Here is a 12,400-nt window from a genome sequence, read left to right on the forward strand (position 1 = left end):
CACCTTTATTTCAGCGGGGCAAAAATCTCAAAAGAGAAAACATCCTTCAAGCCAGAATTGTCTAAAGGCACTGCTGGGCCTTGAGCTGCTGCTGCTGGAGCTCCATTAGCACCGTTTGGAACAGGAAACCAACACATGTTCTGCTTTAATCTTTATTGATTTTTATTATTTTTTTTTTTACAAGTATAGAATCTCATTTAAATCAGACAGTGATCGCAGCACTCTGTGCCTGCTCAAAAAACTCTGGTGCCTGCTCAGAGGACACTCCAAGGAAGCAGCCCCTGCCCCTGGAGCCTGGGGAAGGCTTTTCCCAGGGAAGGGCTGGGGCTGGAGTGGCTCAGGGGACACTCAGAGCCAGGCCAGGCTCTGTCACCCACCCCGGGGACAGAGAGGAGCAACCCTGGGATGCAGCATAACCTTGAGGACGGAATGGATGGAGAGAGGCAGGGCTGGGCTAAGGCAGGTCCCGGAGCCGAGGGACTGAGCGGATTCCCGGGTTCCCCCGGGGCTGGGCGGGCTGCTGGAACTGCTGGAATGTGGCAGGGACAGCCCAGCCCCGGGCAGGGGCCACGCACCTTCCTGAGCATCTCTTTGGCTGCCCAGCGGTTTCAGCCCTCTCGCTTCTGTCTTGAGCCACATCTGGACAAGATCTGTCAGCTTTCCACCCACAGAACACGCCAGCGTTTTCCAGTCGTTGAAGTGTATTCCAGGACTATTCCTGGCATGGAATGAGTGAAAAAAGATCTTGTTTTTATTTGATTTGAATTGCTGAATTTTTATTTTACTTGTGGCTGACACGGACTGATTGCCTCTTTTTTCTTTTTTTTTTTTTTTTGGCTATTTTTTTCCCTTTTATATTCCCCCCTAACTTTGAATATGATTAAAGAGCTGACTAAAGATCTCAAACACTATATACTGAGAGTCACTACGGATGTTAAAGAAAGCACCAGCACTAGCACCACAGCCCCTGTATTCCTGCCTCCCTGGTGCTTGGAAAACCTGCTGTGGAGCAGGGCCTCCCTAGTGCTGCTCCTGAGCCACTCTACAGGGTTTTTTTGCAAGGAAGCAAACAAGCTATAACAAAATATCCAGGCTACTACTGCGGGCAGGAAGAGCACTTGGGTCATCAACTCTGCCAAGTGCCTCTTAGGCCTTTCCTTGGAGGATCCTAATAAACTGACTAAAAAAAAAAGAATAAAAGACGGAGGCTTTATGGAAGGAATAAACTTGTAATGAGACCTGGTTTTGCTAAATCAGAGATGCGGATGGGAAATCCCCATAGAGAAAAAATGCTTTGAAGGGAATTGTTGGCCTTGTGGGTTAGTGAGGTGAGAACCGAGGTTCTGCCCTATGGTAGAGAACCAAAGTTGGCTGTAAGAAGGAGAAGGGAAATGTCTCCAGTCTGGTCGACTCGGAACAGAACGTCCCTTCTGTTTTGTGCTTCCCGTCTGCGGTCCCATTAAATCCCCCAGTAAGGCATCATGGGTCTCCTCTCTCTCTCGTAAACGTCTGGGATGATGCCATAGGGCGTCTGTACCATTTTAACCGAGGTCTTCCCAAAGAGCTTCCTCTCGTAGTCTATCAGCTGCCTCCAGAAGCCCACGTTGGGCCGGATCACGGGGCGCCTCGACTTCACCCAGTTGTAAGCCTCAAAGAGGGAGACCTTGTGGTACTTCATGAGGAAGGCGATGCAGAGCGTGGCCGACCTGCTGACGCCGGCGGCGCAGTGCACCAGCGTGGCCCCGTGCTTCCGAGCCACGCTCTGGATCTTGTCGGCCACGCTGTCGAAGTACAGCGAGATGGGGGCGTTGGGCATGTCGGCCAAAGGCACTTTGACGTACTCGAACTGGGGCCAGTTGAAGTTGGGGATCTCGATGGTGGCGTTGATGATGCAGGTGATGCCCCGGGACAGCAGCAGGTGGCGGTTGGAGGCGACGCTGCCCCGGCTCAGGTACAGCGAGGGCGTGATCTGGGCGATGCCCCCCAGGGCACCTTCCGAGAGCATTCGCGGAGCCATCAGAGTTCTCGGCAGGGAGTTGTGGCTTCTGGAGGTCATGGAGGATCCTGGAGCTCAGGCTTCCATTATGGGAAGAGAGCCAACGGGATCTTCAGCCAAGGGAGGGATTGTCTGGCCTGGTGGTGTGGTGGGACAGTGAGAGCTCCCGCTGTTTAGTCACTGCAAAACACAAGTTGAGGCGGCGTGAGCGGGGAGCTGTCCCTGACCCGTGCTGGTGTGAGGGAACAGGAAAGCCCAGCTCGCCCTGCTGTGGCCTGGCAAAGCTCCTTGGGGAATGTGGGGCTGGTTTCACAGTGCTCATTACCGCTGTCCCTCAGGCACTGCCTGGACAGATAGTAACAAAAAAATCCTCCAGCCTAATTAGCTGCAATTACTCGCCAAAGGCTTTACCTGTTGGGCTTGGACAGCATCTCACCCGGACCAGCACGTGGAAGATGAGCTACACCTTTTCCATGCTTAAACACAACACCTTCACAGCTGGCCACAGTTCAAAGGGATGGTGAGGAACAGCAGATGCCAGCAATTCCCAGCACAGTGCCCTCTTCCCAGTGCCACCCTTCTCCTTTTTTAGGTGTAGGAAAGGCCCCGCCAAAGCACATAAACACAGAAAAGTCGCTCATTAGGAAAGGCGGTGAGTCACGTCCATCCCCATCAGTCATCAGCCCTCGTGGAGGAAAGGCAAGTGTGGAAAGAGTGACCTGGTTATGTCAGAAGCTGAGAGTAAACCCCAAGAGCAGAGGCTGGGGCAGGGGAGGCTCTTGTCCTGCTTTAATGCCTGACTAATGCGTGGCAGAGAGACACACACTGCAGAGGCCTGGCATTGCCTGTGAGGGTCCCTGCTCTGACTCCTTTGCTCCTTTGGGGCAGCTTCAAAGCCAGAGGATGAGCCCTGCGGTATCAATAATTTGGCAGTCCATGTGTTTTGTTTGAGAAGGGCCACAGGAAAGGCTGTGCAGGCTGGGGAGCCCCTGCCCAGGTACCTCTGAGCCCACCCTGGTGGCACTGGCAGAGCTGAGGGGCCTTGGGGGATGCTCAGGGTCTTGAGGAGAGGGATCTGTCCCTCCAGCAATCCTTAATTATGTTAAGAGGGTCCTTTGAAGGGCTGTGGCTTCCCCAGCCCTCAGCTGTCTGCTCTGGGAAGCATTGGCAGGCCCCAGCAGTGCCTGGTGGTGCTGCCAGTGGATTTTTGGCTGTGTGATACAGAAACTTAAAGAACATAACATGGCTCTTCCCTGCTGGCAGCTACTTGAGCAGCTCCTGAAACTTTGGACCCAAAGCTGCAAAAGTTCTTGCCCCAACAATGTTTTTGCTGCAGCTATGACTGCTCAGCTTCTCCCCACTGCAATCACCCAGCTGGAGCAGCAAAGGAAAGGTGTGGTTTTCACAAAGGAATAAAGTTCTTTGGGCAGGGGAAACCCCTGCTCTCAGGCAGGGATTACTGACAGTGCAAAGGATTGAGGCACTTACACTTGGTAACAAAGTCCTGCTCTAAATCACGGAGAGGCACCGGGGCACTCTGGGCTGCTGGGGCTGGGACGGTTCATGGAGAGTGTCCAACGCTGAGCTGGGGAGAGAAAAGAGCACGGATTTTACTGGGATCTGATTAGGTGGGTGTCCAAGAACTGGGAGGGAGGACCCAGATTGACTCCTCAAGGTGGCACTTGCTGCCAACACTGTAATGTCACCAATTCCTGCCAACGCGGCACTCAAAACCACAGTGAGCCCAGAGGAATCTGAGGCTGGCACGGAAATCATGGCTTTAAAAAAAAATTAAGTCATTTAAGTAATTAATTTGCTGTAATGTCTCCTTCAGCATCTGCCCAGGCCCAGACAGCTGGGGCAGGTCTGTGTCCTTCTGACAGTGCCCAAAGTCACCCACTGGGACCCTCTGTTCCTGTGAGTGGGAAGGGGCAGAGCTGATCCCAGAGCCACGCTGCTCCCAAAAAGCTGAGGATGGGGCCAACATCCCCTTTTTTTCTAGAATCCCCCAAAGTGGAGGTGAATTCCCTGGGAAACACTGCTGGACTCAGGCAGATCCAGAGCAGCTCCAGTCCCAAACCTGCTGTGAGCAAGGCAGAGCCTCCAGCTGCTCCCAGGGGAGCCAGAGCACTCCTGAGGCACTCTGAGAAGGGCTCTGCTGCTTTCCATAAAGTGGTTCCTGTTTGCAGGCAGGAACTTATCCGGGGATTTGCATGTGACAGGCTGGGCTGGCTCTGCAAACTCTGGGACAGCAAACACCTGCTCATCCCATCCCATCCCATCCCCGGGCAGGGACACCCTCCACTCCCCCTGGGTGCTCCAAGCCCTGTCCAGCCTGGCCTTGGACACCTCCAGGGATTCAGGGACAGCCACAGCTGCTCATCCCAGTTCCACCAACATCCTCAGGGCTCAGAATGGCCGAAACAGCTCCCACCCAATCCAGAGCAGCTCTCAGCCAAAATGATGTGTTTGAATACATCTTTTGGGCAGAAGCTCATTATTTAAGTGGGAGATCAGCACTGGGGACAGCCACCAGGGCATGGGGAGGGTGCTCATCCCCTGCAGTGCTGGCAGGCAGCTGGGAGGGATGGCACCGACTGTGCCGAGCTGTCTCAGGCGTGTGACAGAGCCCACACACACCAGGCTGAGCAGCTGCCGGCGTGCAGGGAGCTGGGCATGGAGGAGCCTCCTCTGCTGGGCTGAGCAGCTCCCCCAGGCTCGCAGGTGGGAGCTTTCGTTTATCCTCGGGGCTGCATCCCTGTGTCTCTCCTGCCCGGCCCAAAGTCGCCTTGTTTTTGCTCCTGTCAAAGTCCTTTTGGCTTTCCCAGCGCGCCCCGCTGTAATCCAACACTGTTGCTCTTCACGCAGCCATTGCCGTCATTGTGCTGGGGCAGGGAAAGAGAAATGGAATGAAAAGCCTCTTCCCAGCCGTTGTTGAGTGCAGGAAAAAAAAAATCGCTGAAGATGGAACAAAGAACACACAGAGCCTGGCATGGCTGTGCCTGGGAAGGCCGATGGCACAAGAGGCTCTTGGCAGGGCACAGGGAGGGGCACCTTCAGCCTCTGCACTGCCAGGGTACAGCTCGTGTGAAATAAAAACCCCACCTCTTCTCCCACTTCTCCTTGGTGGAGGTTTTTGAGTGATGGTGTTGGTTGGGGAGTCACATCAGCCCAGAGACAATACCCCGAGGTGCTGGAGCCTGTCCTGGACCCAAAACTGTCCTAAAGCAGCACTGGAACGCCTTCCAAAGGAGCTGGAATGTCACTGGGGCTTCCTGCAAAGGGCTGACACTCCCAGAGGGTGCAGATGGTCCTTGAGGAGAAGCCTGGCTGGCAGTGGGGCTGGGAGCAACCAGGTGTTCCTGCCATCACATCGTCCTTCTTCTGATCTGACTCCAGTAAATGAATGAATTCATCTTGTAGCAGCTCTGACCCACAGTAAATCCTTTTCCAGACTGTGCTTTGGTCTTGGCCATGTGCAGAGCCCATGGGGAGGGCTGGGGTGACAGAGGGACCCTGGGGTGGCAGAGGGACCCTGGTGCAGCAGGGGCAGGACAGGAGCAGCCTCCTCCCTCCCTCCCCGGCAGACTGGTGGGTTCTGCCATTTCCCTCCTCTGCATAATCAGGGGTGGGGGAAGCCAGTGGCTAATTACAGCCTGGAGAACACTCTGCTCTTCAAAGCCTCCAGGTCCTTTCTCAGCTCTCCTGGCCAGCACCATCCCTCAGGTTTATGGTGAGGGGACATTTCTCCAGCACCCATCCAGCCTGGATCTCATCCTGCACCATCCTCAGCTCTCAGGTGGATCCTTCTGCTGAACCTCCAGGCTGAGCTTTGTGGTTCCCCTGTCCCAGGAGGAGGGGCAGGTGCCTGGCCCCATGGAAGGCTGGCTTTATCCCACCTGGGCTGGATCTCCTGGCCTCAGAGCAGCTCCTTCCCAGGTAAGAGGATTTCCAAAGCAATGCAGCAATCCCAGTGTGGTTGGTGTTTTGGTTGGTGGTGCAGCCCCTTGGAAAGGTTGCTGCCGGCAATGCTCGTGGCTCTGCTCTTCCAAATCTTGCAACAGCTGGAGTTTGTTTCCCTTGCTTTCATTCCTGGGAACGCAGTCCTGTTAACAAAGGCTGAAATTCCCATGGGAACGTACTGCTGGTGCCTGGGCCTCCTGAGAAAGACTTGAAAACATCTCTGGAAGCTCAAATGACAAACAGGGTGAGTTTGTGAGTTAAATACTGTGATCTCCAGGACAGGAGGGAGAACTGGTTGGGCTCTAGACAATGAGTTGGCAAGTCTGAGCTTCTGCCTTCTTATTCTGGTGCTGCTGGGTAGTTTGCTCTGATTTTTTGTTTGTTTGTTTGTTGTTTAACACAGCTCCTCTGTCTTGAGAGCAGAGGCTGTGGCTCATCCCTGAGGGATTTGAGTTTCTGTTGGGCTGTTTGGCAGTGACACAACCATGGGGCTGGTACCTGGACAGGTGAGAGCTCCCCCAGGCCTCTCTCTCCCTCTGGAGAGTTTAGTGCAGGGTGGGCCTGGAGCAGAGACACTGGAGCCCCTGGATTAATTCCCAGATCATCATCTGGGATTCGAAGCAGGTTTGTGGGCTGGGTGTGCAAAATGTCAGCACTGAGGCAAGGCTTCTCCCCCCCTCCCAGGAGAGGAAAAGTTATTCATTTTGGAGATGACAAATGCTCTCTAATCCTGCAGTAAAGAGAAGAGTCAATATCGCAGGCACTGAATGAACGAGCCTGCTCAGGGCTCTTCCCAGCCAGGCTGAACAGCAAATTGCTTCAGAAATGGTCCTGGAGAGTGGCATTTCAAATAAATTTCAGCAGAGAGCACAAACTGCAGCCATTCTCGGGTCAGGGCTTGCTTGTGCCGCGTCCAAGGGAGCCCAAAGCAGAGCAGGGAGGGAGGGGATGTGTGGGAGCCGCCGGCTCCTCTTCCCAGCCCTCCTGCAGCCCTTTGCTCTGCCGGGGCTCTGCTCTCCTGCTCTGCTTGTGCTCCTGGAGCCATTACAGGCTCCTCCCGGGTGGGTCAGAGCCATCAGCACATCCTCAACGATGGAAAAGGTCGAGCGGTTCAGCTTTGGAATGGGGAAGGAAGGGGAGCAAGGCGGGGTGATCTGGGCTGAGACAGAGGATGATGCTGTGACCAACCCCTGATTGATTCTGCTGGCAGCCTGTGCCGGCCTCTCCGAGCAGGATGGGAGCTGTCAGATGTTAAATCAAGATAATAATCTGTCTGCCCGGAGCTCCGAGCAGCCCTGGCTGCCTGTGCAGCTCCCAGCACAGCCGGCTCCCCGCGCTTGCCAGAACACACCAGTAACTTCCCAGAGGATCCACAAAAAGGGGAATAACGCCCAAAACACACAACGAGACACCCTGGAAACCATTCCAAGCTCTCCTGGGAAGCTCAACGACCCCAAAATCAAGCAGTTTAGCCTGTAAGCACAGAGTGCTGGCTTCCCCCCGTGCCAGCTGCAGGGCTGATGATCCCCCAGGAGCCTGTCCCAGCCTGCTGCCTGCAGAGAGGTGACAGCTGACACTGCTGTGTCACAGCCCTGTCCCTCCTGCTGGCACTGGTGGGGTGCCCAGTGCCCTGGGTGAGGCCAGGGCTTGGCAAGGCTCATCCTGTGCCTCCTGCCCCTGCTGAGGATGCACAGCCAGGCTCAGCCCACATGGCAGCCCCGAGCCTGGGGCTGGCACCAGGCTCAGGGTGGTGACTCGAACCCAGCTGAGCAGTGTCTGAGTGCTCTGCCAGCCAAAGGCTCACTCCCCCATTGCCATTCTCCCAGCAGGAAAAACAGGCAGTGAGGTTTTTTTTGCCAGGATCCATCTGAGGATGCCACTCAGCCCCACGGGCAGGGTCCCAGGCAGGGACTCGGCTGCTTTTCCATTCCCACTGCCACCAGCTCCTGTGCCAGCGGGGCTGCCCACGGCCACGCTGTGATCCTGCCACGCTGTGATCCTGCCACGCTGTGATCCTGCCGTGCAGACACCCCCTCCACAGCAGGAGCAGGCACTGCTCTCTGTCTCCAGCTGCCAGCTGGATCCTGCCAGCTGCCAGCCAAACCTCTGGCCGCAGGGAGAGCTCCTGGAGTGGGGACGGAGCGAGACGGGCAGCAAGCACAACCTGGAGCGCGCTGGTATTTATAAATCCTCGCTCTGCTCCGAGGACAAGCCTCCCTCGGCAGGCAGCGAGAGGATTTGATGCAAGAAAAACAAACCATCTCTCTGTTAAACGCCACGTCTGTGCTTTCAGAGCCACGGGCTCTGCACGCCACGCTCCGTGTGCTGCTCGCTGGGAGAGGCACAGGGCTCGCCCAGCATGGAGCCACCTGCATCCTGCTTAAAAACTCCTGAAACGTTTAAAAACCAGAACCGAGCCCTGAGGAGGCACGAATGGGATCCAACAGTTGTGTGCAGCATTGGTTCCCTACCCGGCTGAGCACTGAGGGCTGTTTTCCAGCCCCGAGTGGAGATACCGCCTCTCCTGGAGCACTACAGATTATTCCAGCGCCAGCTGATGGCATCTGGATTGCAGGTGGAGTTTAGGAAAGCTCCATCCCCTGCTCCCTGTGTCCAAGTGTGAGCCTGGGGGATGTGGATGGAGAGCAGGAGGGGCACATTCAGGGAGCAGACCCACGCCTGGCTCAGGCTCCCGGGGTGCTGCAAGATGGAGCCTTGTTTTTTCCGGAGCTGTGCCCTGCACAGTCACAGCTGACAGGAGGGACACAATCTCTTCCCTGTGAGCAGAACAAAACACAAGGACCTGGTGTGTTTGCTCGTGTGTGACCCTGCCGGGCCCAGAGCTGTGCCTGCTGCTCGTGGGGCTCTGCCCCAGCCCACCCCAGAGCCCGTAAAATTGAAGGCAGCTGCGAATTCACTGCAACGTGTCCTGGAAACGGTCTGGTGCCTCCGTGCCGGCCTCACCCGGGCCTCTTCCAGGGGCACTGCCAACTGCTGCGTGCCCTGAGCTGCCTGGCCTCTCAGGGGGTCTCAGAGCTGGCACCCTGATGGTGACACATTCCCCTCTGGAGGAATTCCCGGCGGGCAGGGGCTGCCCACGCTTTCCCCGTGCCTCCCAAGGCCGGGCAGGGGCCGGCTGGAGCAGGGTGGCAGCAGCTGTAAGGAATGAGGTCACCCCTGAGCACATCCATGGGGTTGTGTAGGGTGAAAGGAAGCCAGGCCAATTTCAATCGGTCAGGGGGGAATGGGGTTGATGCGTGGAGCTTCCCCTGTGAGCAGCCAGCACCCCTCAGCTCCCAGGAGCTCTCTCTGGCTGCCTCAAATTGGGGGGAATTCCCTTTTCCAGGGATGTCCTGCAAATTCACATTTGGACTCCTGCCCTCGAAGGGAGGGACCTGCAGAACCCCCCCAACACTACAGGGTGGGATGGTGAAAATAAATGAGAATTAATTCTCATTACCCTGGGAACCCTGACCCACCTGGCCTTGGGGGGACTGTGGCAGCACCTGTTGATCCTTCCTGCTGGGAACCCCAAACCTGCCTGATGATTCTGGTTTTACACTATTTTTAAAGCAGAGGAGTAGCTGTGTGAGCCGAGCCCACGCGCTGCCTGCACTACAGGTGCCCTGGGAAGGGTGGGCAGTGCCTTTGCCTCCCAGTTCCTGGCTTTATTCCCAAGCATCCAGGGAGCTGGGAATCCTGCTCAGAGATTCCTCAGCTATCTCCAAACGCCAGAGCCCTCTCTGCTAAATGTTTCCCTTCACATTTTGGTCGCTCAGTGTCATTTTTGAAGCCATAAATGGGTGTGTGTGTGTGTGTGTGTGTGCTGAGGGGTGTTGTACCTGGAGAGGAAGGAGGAGCTGGGAGAAGCTCCTGTGCCTGGTTTGAGGTGTCACCCCATTCTTCTAGGGAAAACCACCCTGGGAGGAAAGTCCTGCAGTGGTGGCAGGAAGCCTGGAAGGCTTCTCTGGTGAACAGCCTTTAGTAGATGGCTCTGGTGGGGTCAGTGTGTGGTGCCCCCAGACCCCACTGCCCTGCCCAGGAGCCTTTTCCCCACTCCTCATTCCCAGCCTTTTCTCCACACCCAGGCGAGCTGGTTCCCTGGGACAAAGCTGGTTCTGGCTCCCAGAGCAGAGACCTGAGAGTTTTTTGTGCCAGCTCTGCATCCCTTTCCTCCCTGCCACGGAGCCTGGCTCAGGCAGATCTCCCCCCACACCCTGCACGTTTCTAGCACTAGAGCAGCACGAGCTCTCTGGCTTTCCAGCCCCGAGATTCCAGCTGGGATCAGGTATTGAATTAAGCCATGCAAATTTCCATCTTGCCCTGACCAAGGAGGAAGCAGTGCCAGAGCCCAGAGCAGACCCCGCAGGGCAGTGAGGGCTGGGATGAAATCCCTGGGATTTCACCTTTGTTCCTGGAGGAATCCGGGATGTCTGTGTCCCTGTCCAGGACCCAGGCGAGCCCTCGGGGGCAGGAAGGACAGGCAGAGCTGCACGTTCACACCTTCCAGGCATAAATCGATTAAAACCTGCTGCATTCCTGCTCCCCTGACGTTCACCAGGGTCACGTCAGCCAAGTCGATCTCTGTGCCAGGGGGGAACAGCACGTGTCCCCCAAATCAGGGATCTTTCCTTCTCATTCCAGAGTGCCACAGAGCCCGTCCCAACCTCCGGGAACACAGCAAACACCAAGGTTTACTGCGAGGCCTGGGGGAGGAATCCACTCCCTGCCAGAGCAGGGGCAGCTGATCCGGTGTATCATAAGGGAAAAACACTGTTTTGTCAGCGCTAATCCTCCACCATTCCTGAGGCAGGGGCATTAGGGATAAACAGAACTTGAAACATGATATTAGGGCATCTGCCAGCGCTCAAACCTCGAGAATAAAAGGTTCATTTGCTGCCCAGTCGAACAGGTTATAATCCTGCCCCATCTCCCTTACAGCCAAATGCCACTCCATTGATTACTGGTGTTGCTCAAAGCAAGCTTTGCTCCGGAGCTGAGTCAAGGGCCGTGAATGCAAACCGGGCTGGATGTGAGGCCGGGGGTTCGGGGGCATCGGGGGCACTGGGGCGGCCGAGGAGCAGAGGGCAGGAGCCAAAGGGGGAGAGCAGAGGGGCAGGAGCCCCGGAGGGGAACGGGAGGGCAGGAGCCAAAGGGGGGGATGCGGGAGGGGCAGGAGCCAAAGGAGGGGAGCGGAGAGGCAGGAGCCCCGGGGATGGGAGCGGAGGGGCCCCCGGGGGGATGAGGGAGGGCAGGAGCCAAAGGGGGGATATGGAGGGGGCAGGAGCCAAAGGGGGGATGCAGAGGGGCAGGAGCCCCGGGGAGGAGAGCGGAGGGGCAGGAGCCCCCCGGGGATGGGGAGTAGAGGGGCAGGAGCCAAAGGGGGGATGCGGAGGGGCAGGAGGAGCCCCGGGGATGGGGAGCGGAGGGGGCAGGAGGGCAAGAGCCCGGGCGAGAGGAGGGCAGGAGCCCGGGGGGGAGCCGAGGGCCAGGAGCCAAAGGGAGAGAGCGGAGGGGCAGGAGCCCCCCGGGGACGGGGAGCGGAGGGGGCAGGAGGGCAGGAGCCAAAGAGGGGGAGAGCGGAGGGCCAGGAGCCCTGGGGAGATGCGGGAGAGCAGGAGCCAAAGGGGAATGCGGGAGGACAGGAGCCAAAGGAGGGAACGGAGGGCGCAGGAGGAGCCCCGGGAGGGGCTGTAGAGGGGGCAGGAGCCCGGGGGGAGCGGAGGCATCGCGGGCACCGGAGAAGCGGAGGGAACAGGAACCGGCGACGGGCACCGACGGCAGGATCCAGGGATGGAGCTCCTACTACAGCCCAGCCCGCGCTGTGGGGCCGCCTCCACACCGAGCCACCCCCGGAGCTGTGCCCGTGACCGCTCTGGAGGCGCCCCCCGCTCCTCTCCCCTCGGGCTTTGAGCAGCCCTGCCGGGGTTTGATCAGCCCTGCCGGGGTTTGATCAGCCCTGCCCGAGGTCTCAGCAGCCCCGCCGGGCTCTGAGCAGCCCCGCCGCGGTCCCAGCAGCCCCGCCGCGGTCCCAGCAGCCCCGCCGCGTTCTTTGCCGCCTCCCGCTCCTCCGGCCGCCCTCACCCCGTCCCGCCGCTGTCCCACAGCACAGCCCCGCTACCCCGAGCCTGGCAGGGATCTGAACCTCCCCAAATCCCGTCCAGCCCTCCGGAGGGCACCGTAGTGGAGTGGGGCGGGCTGGGGAGAGCAAACACAGCGCGGGCCCCCCTCAGCCCTCACGCCGCCATCCCATCCCATCCCGGCCCGGCCCGGCCCGGCCCGTCCCTACCATGGCTCCCGGGCGGCAGCTCCGCGCTCCCTCGCGGCCGTGGCGGCGGCGGGGCCGGGACTTTTATCGTGCTGGGCCGGCTCCGTCTCGGCGGTGCCACCTGACCGCGGCTGCCGGGGCCGCCCCCGCCCGCAGAGCCGCCGTTACCAGGC

At 58.1% G+C, this 12,400-nt stretch overlaps 1 protein-coding gene across 1 annotated transcript; it reads right to left on the bottom strand.

The window, feature by feature from the left end:
• On the bottom strand, window positions 1–12,342 carry DUSP14 (dual specificity phosphatase 14). The gene is made up of 3 exons (XM_083875193.1): window positions 12,249–12,342; window positions 3,485–3,581; window positions 1–2,176 (listed from the first exon to the last, which is right to left on the bottom strand). The coding sequence occupies exon 3, from the start codon at window positions 2,054–2,056 to the stop codon at window positions 1,460–1,462; it is 597 nt and encodes a 198-aa protein (XP_083731319.1). The 5' UTR covers window positions 2,057–2,176; window positions 3,485–3,581; window positions 12,249–12,342; the 3' UTR covers window positions 1–1,459.
• Window positions 12,343–12,400: the final 58 nt, after the last annotated feature.

This window comes from Zosterops lateralis (assembly GCF_965231275.1).
Source record: "Zosterops lateralis genome assembly, chromosome: 19".
Lineage (NCBI taxonomy): Eukaryota > Metazoa > Chordata > Aves > Passeriformes > Zosteropidae > Zosterops > Zosterops lateralis.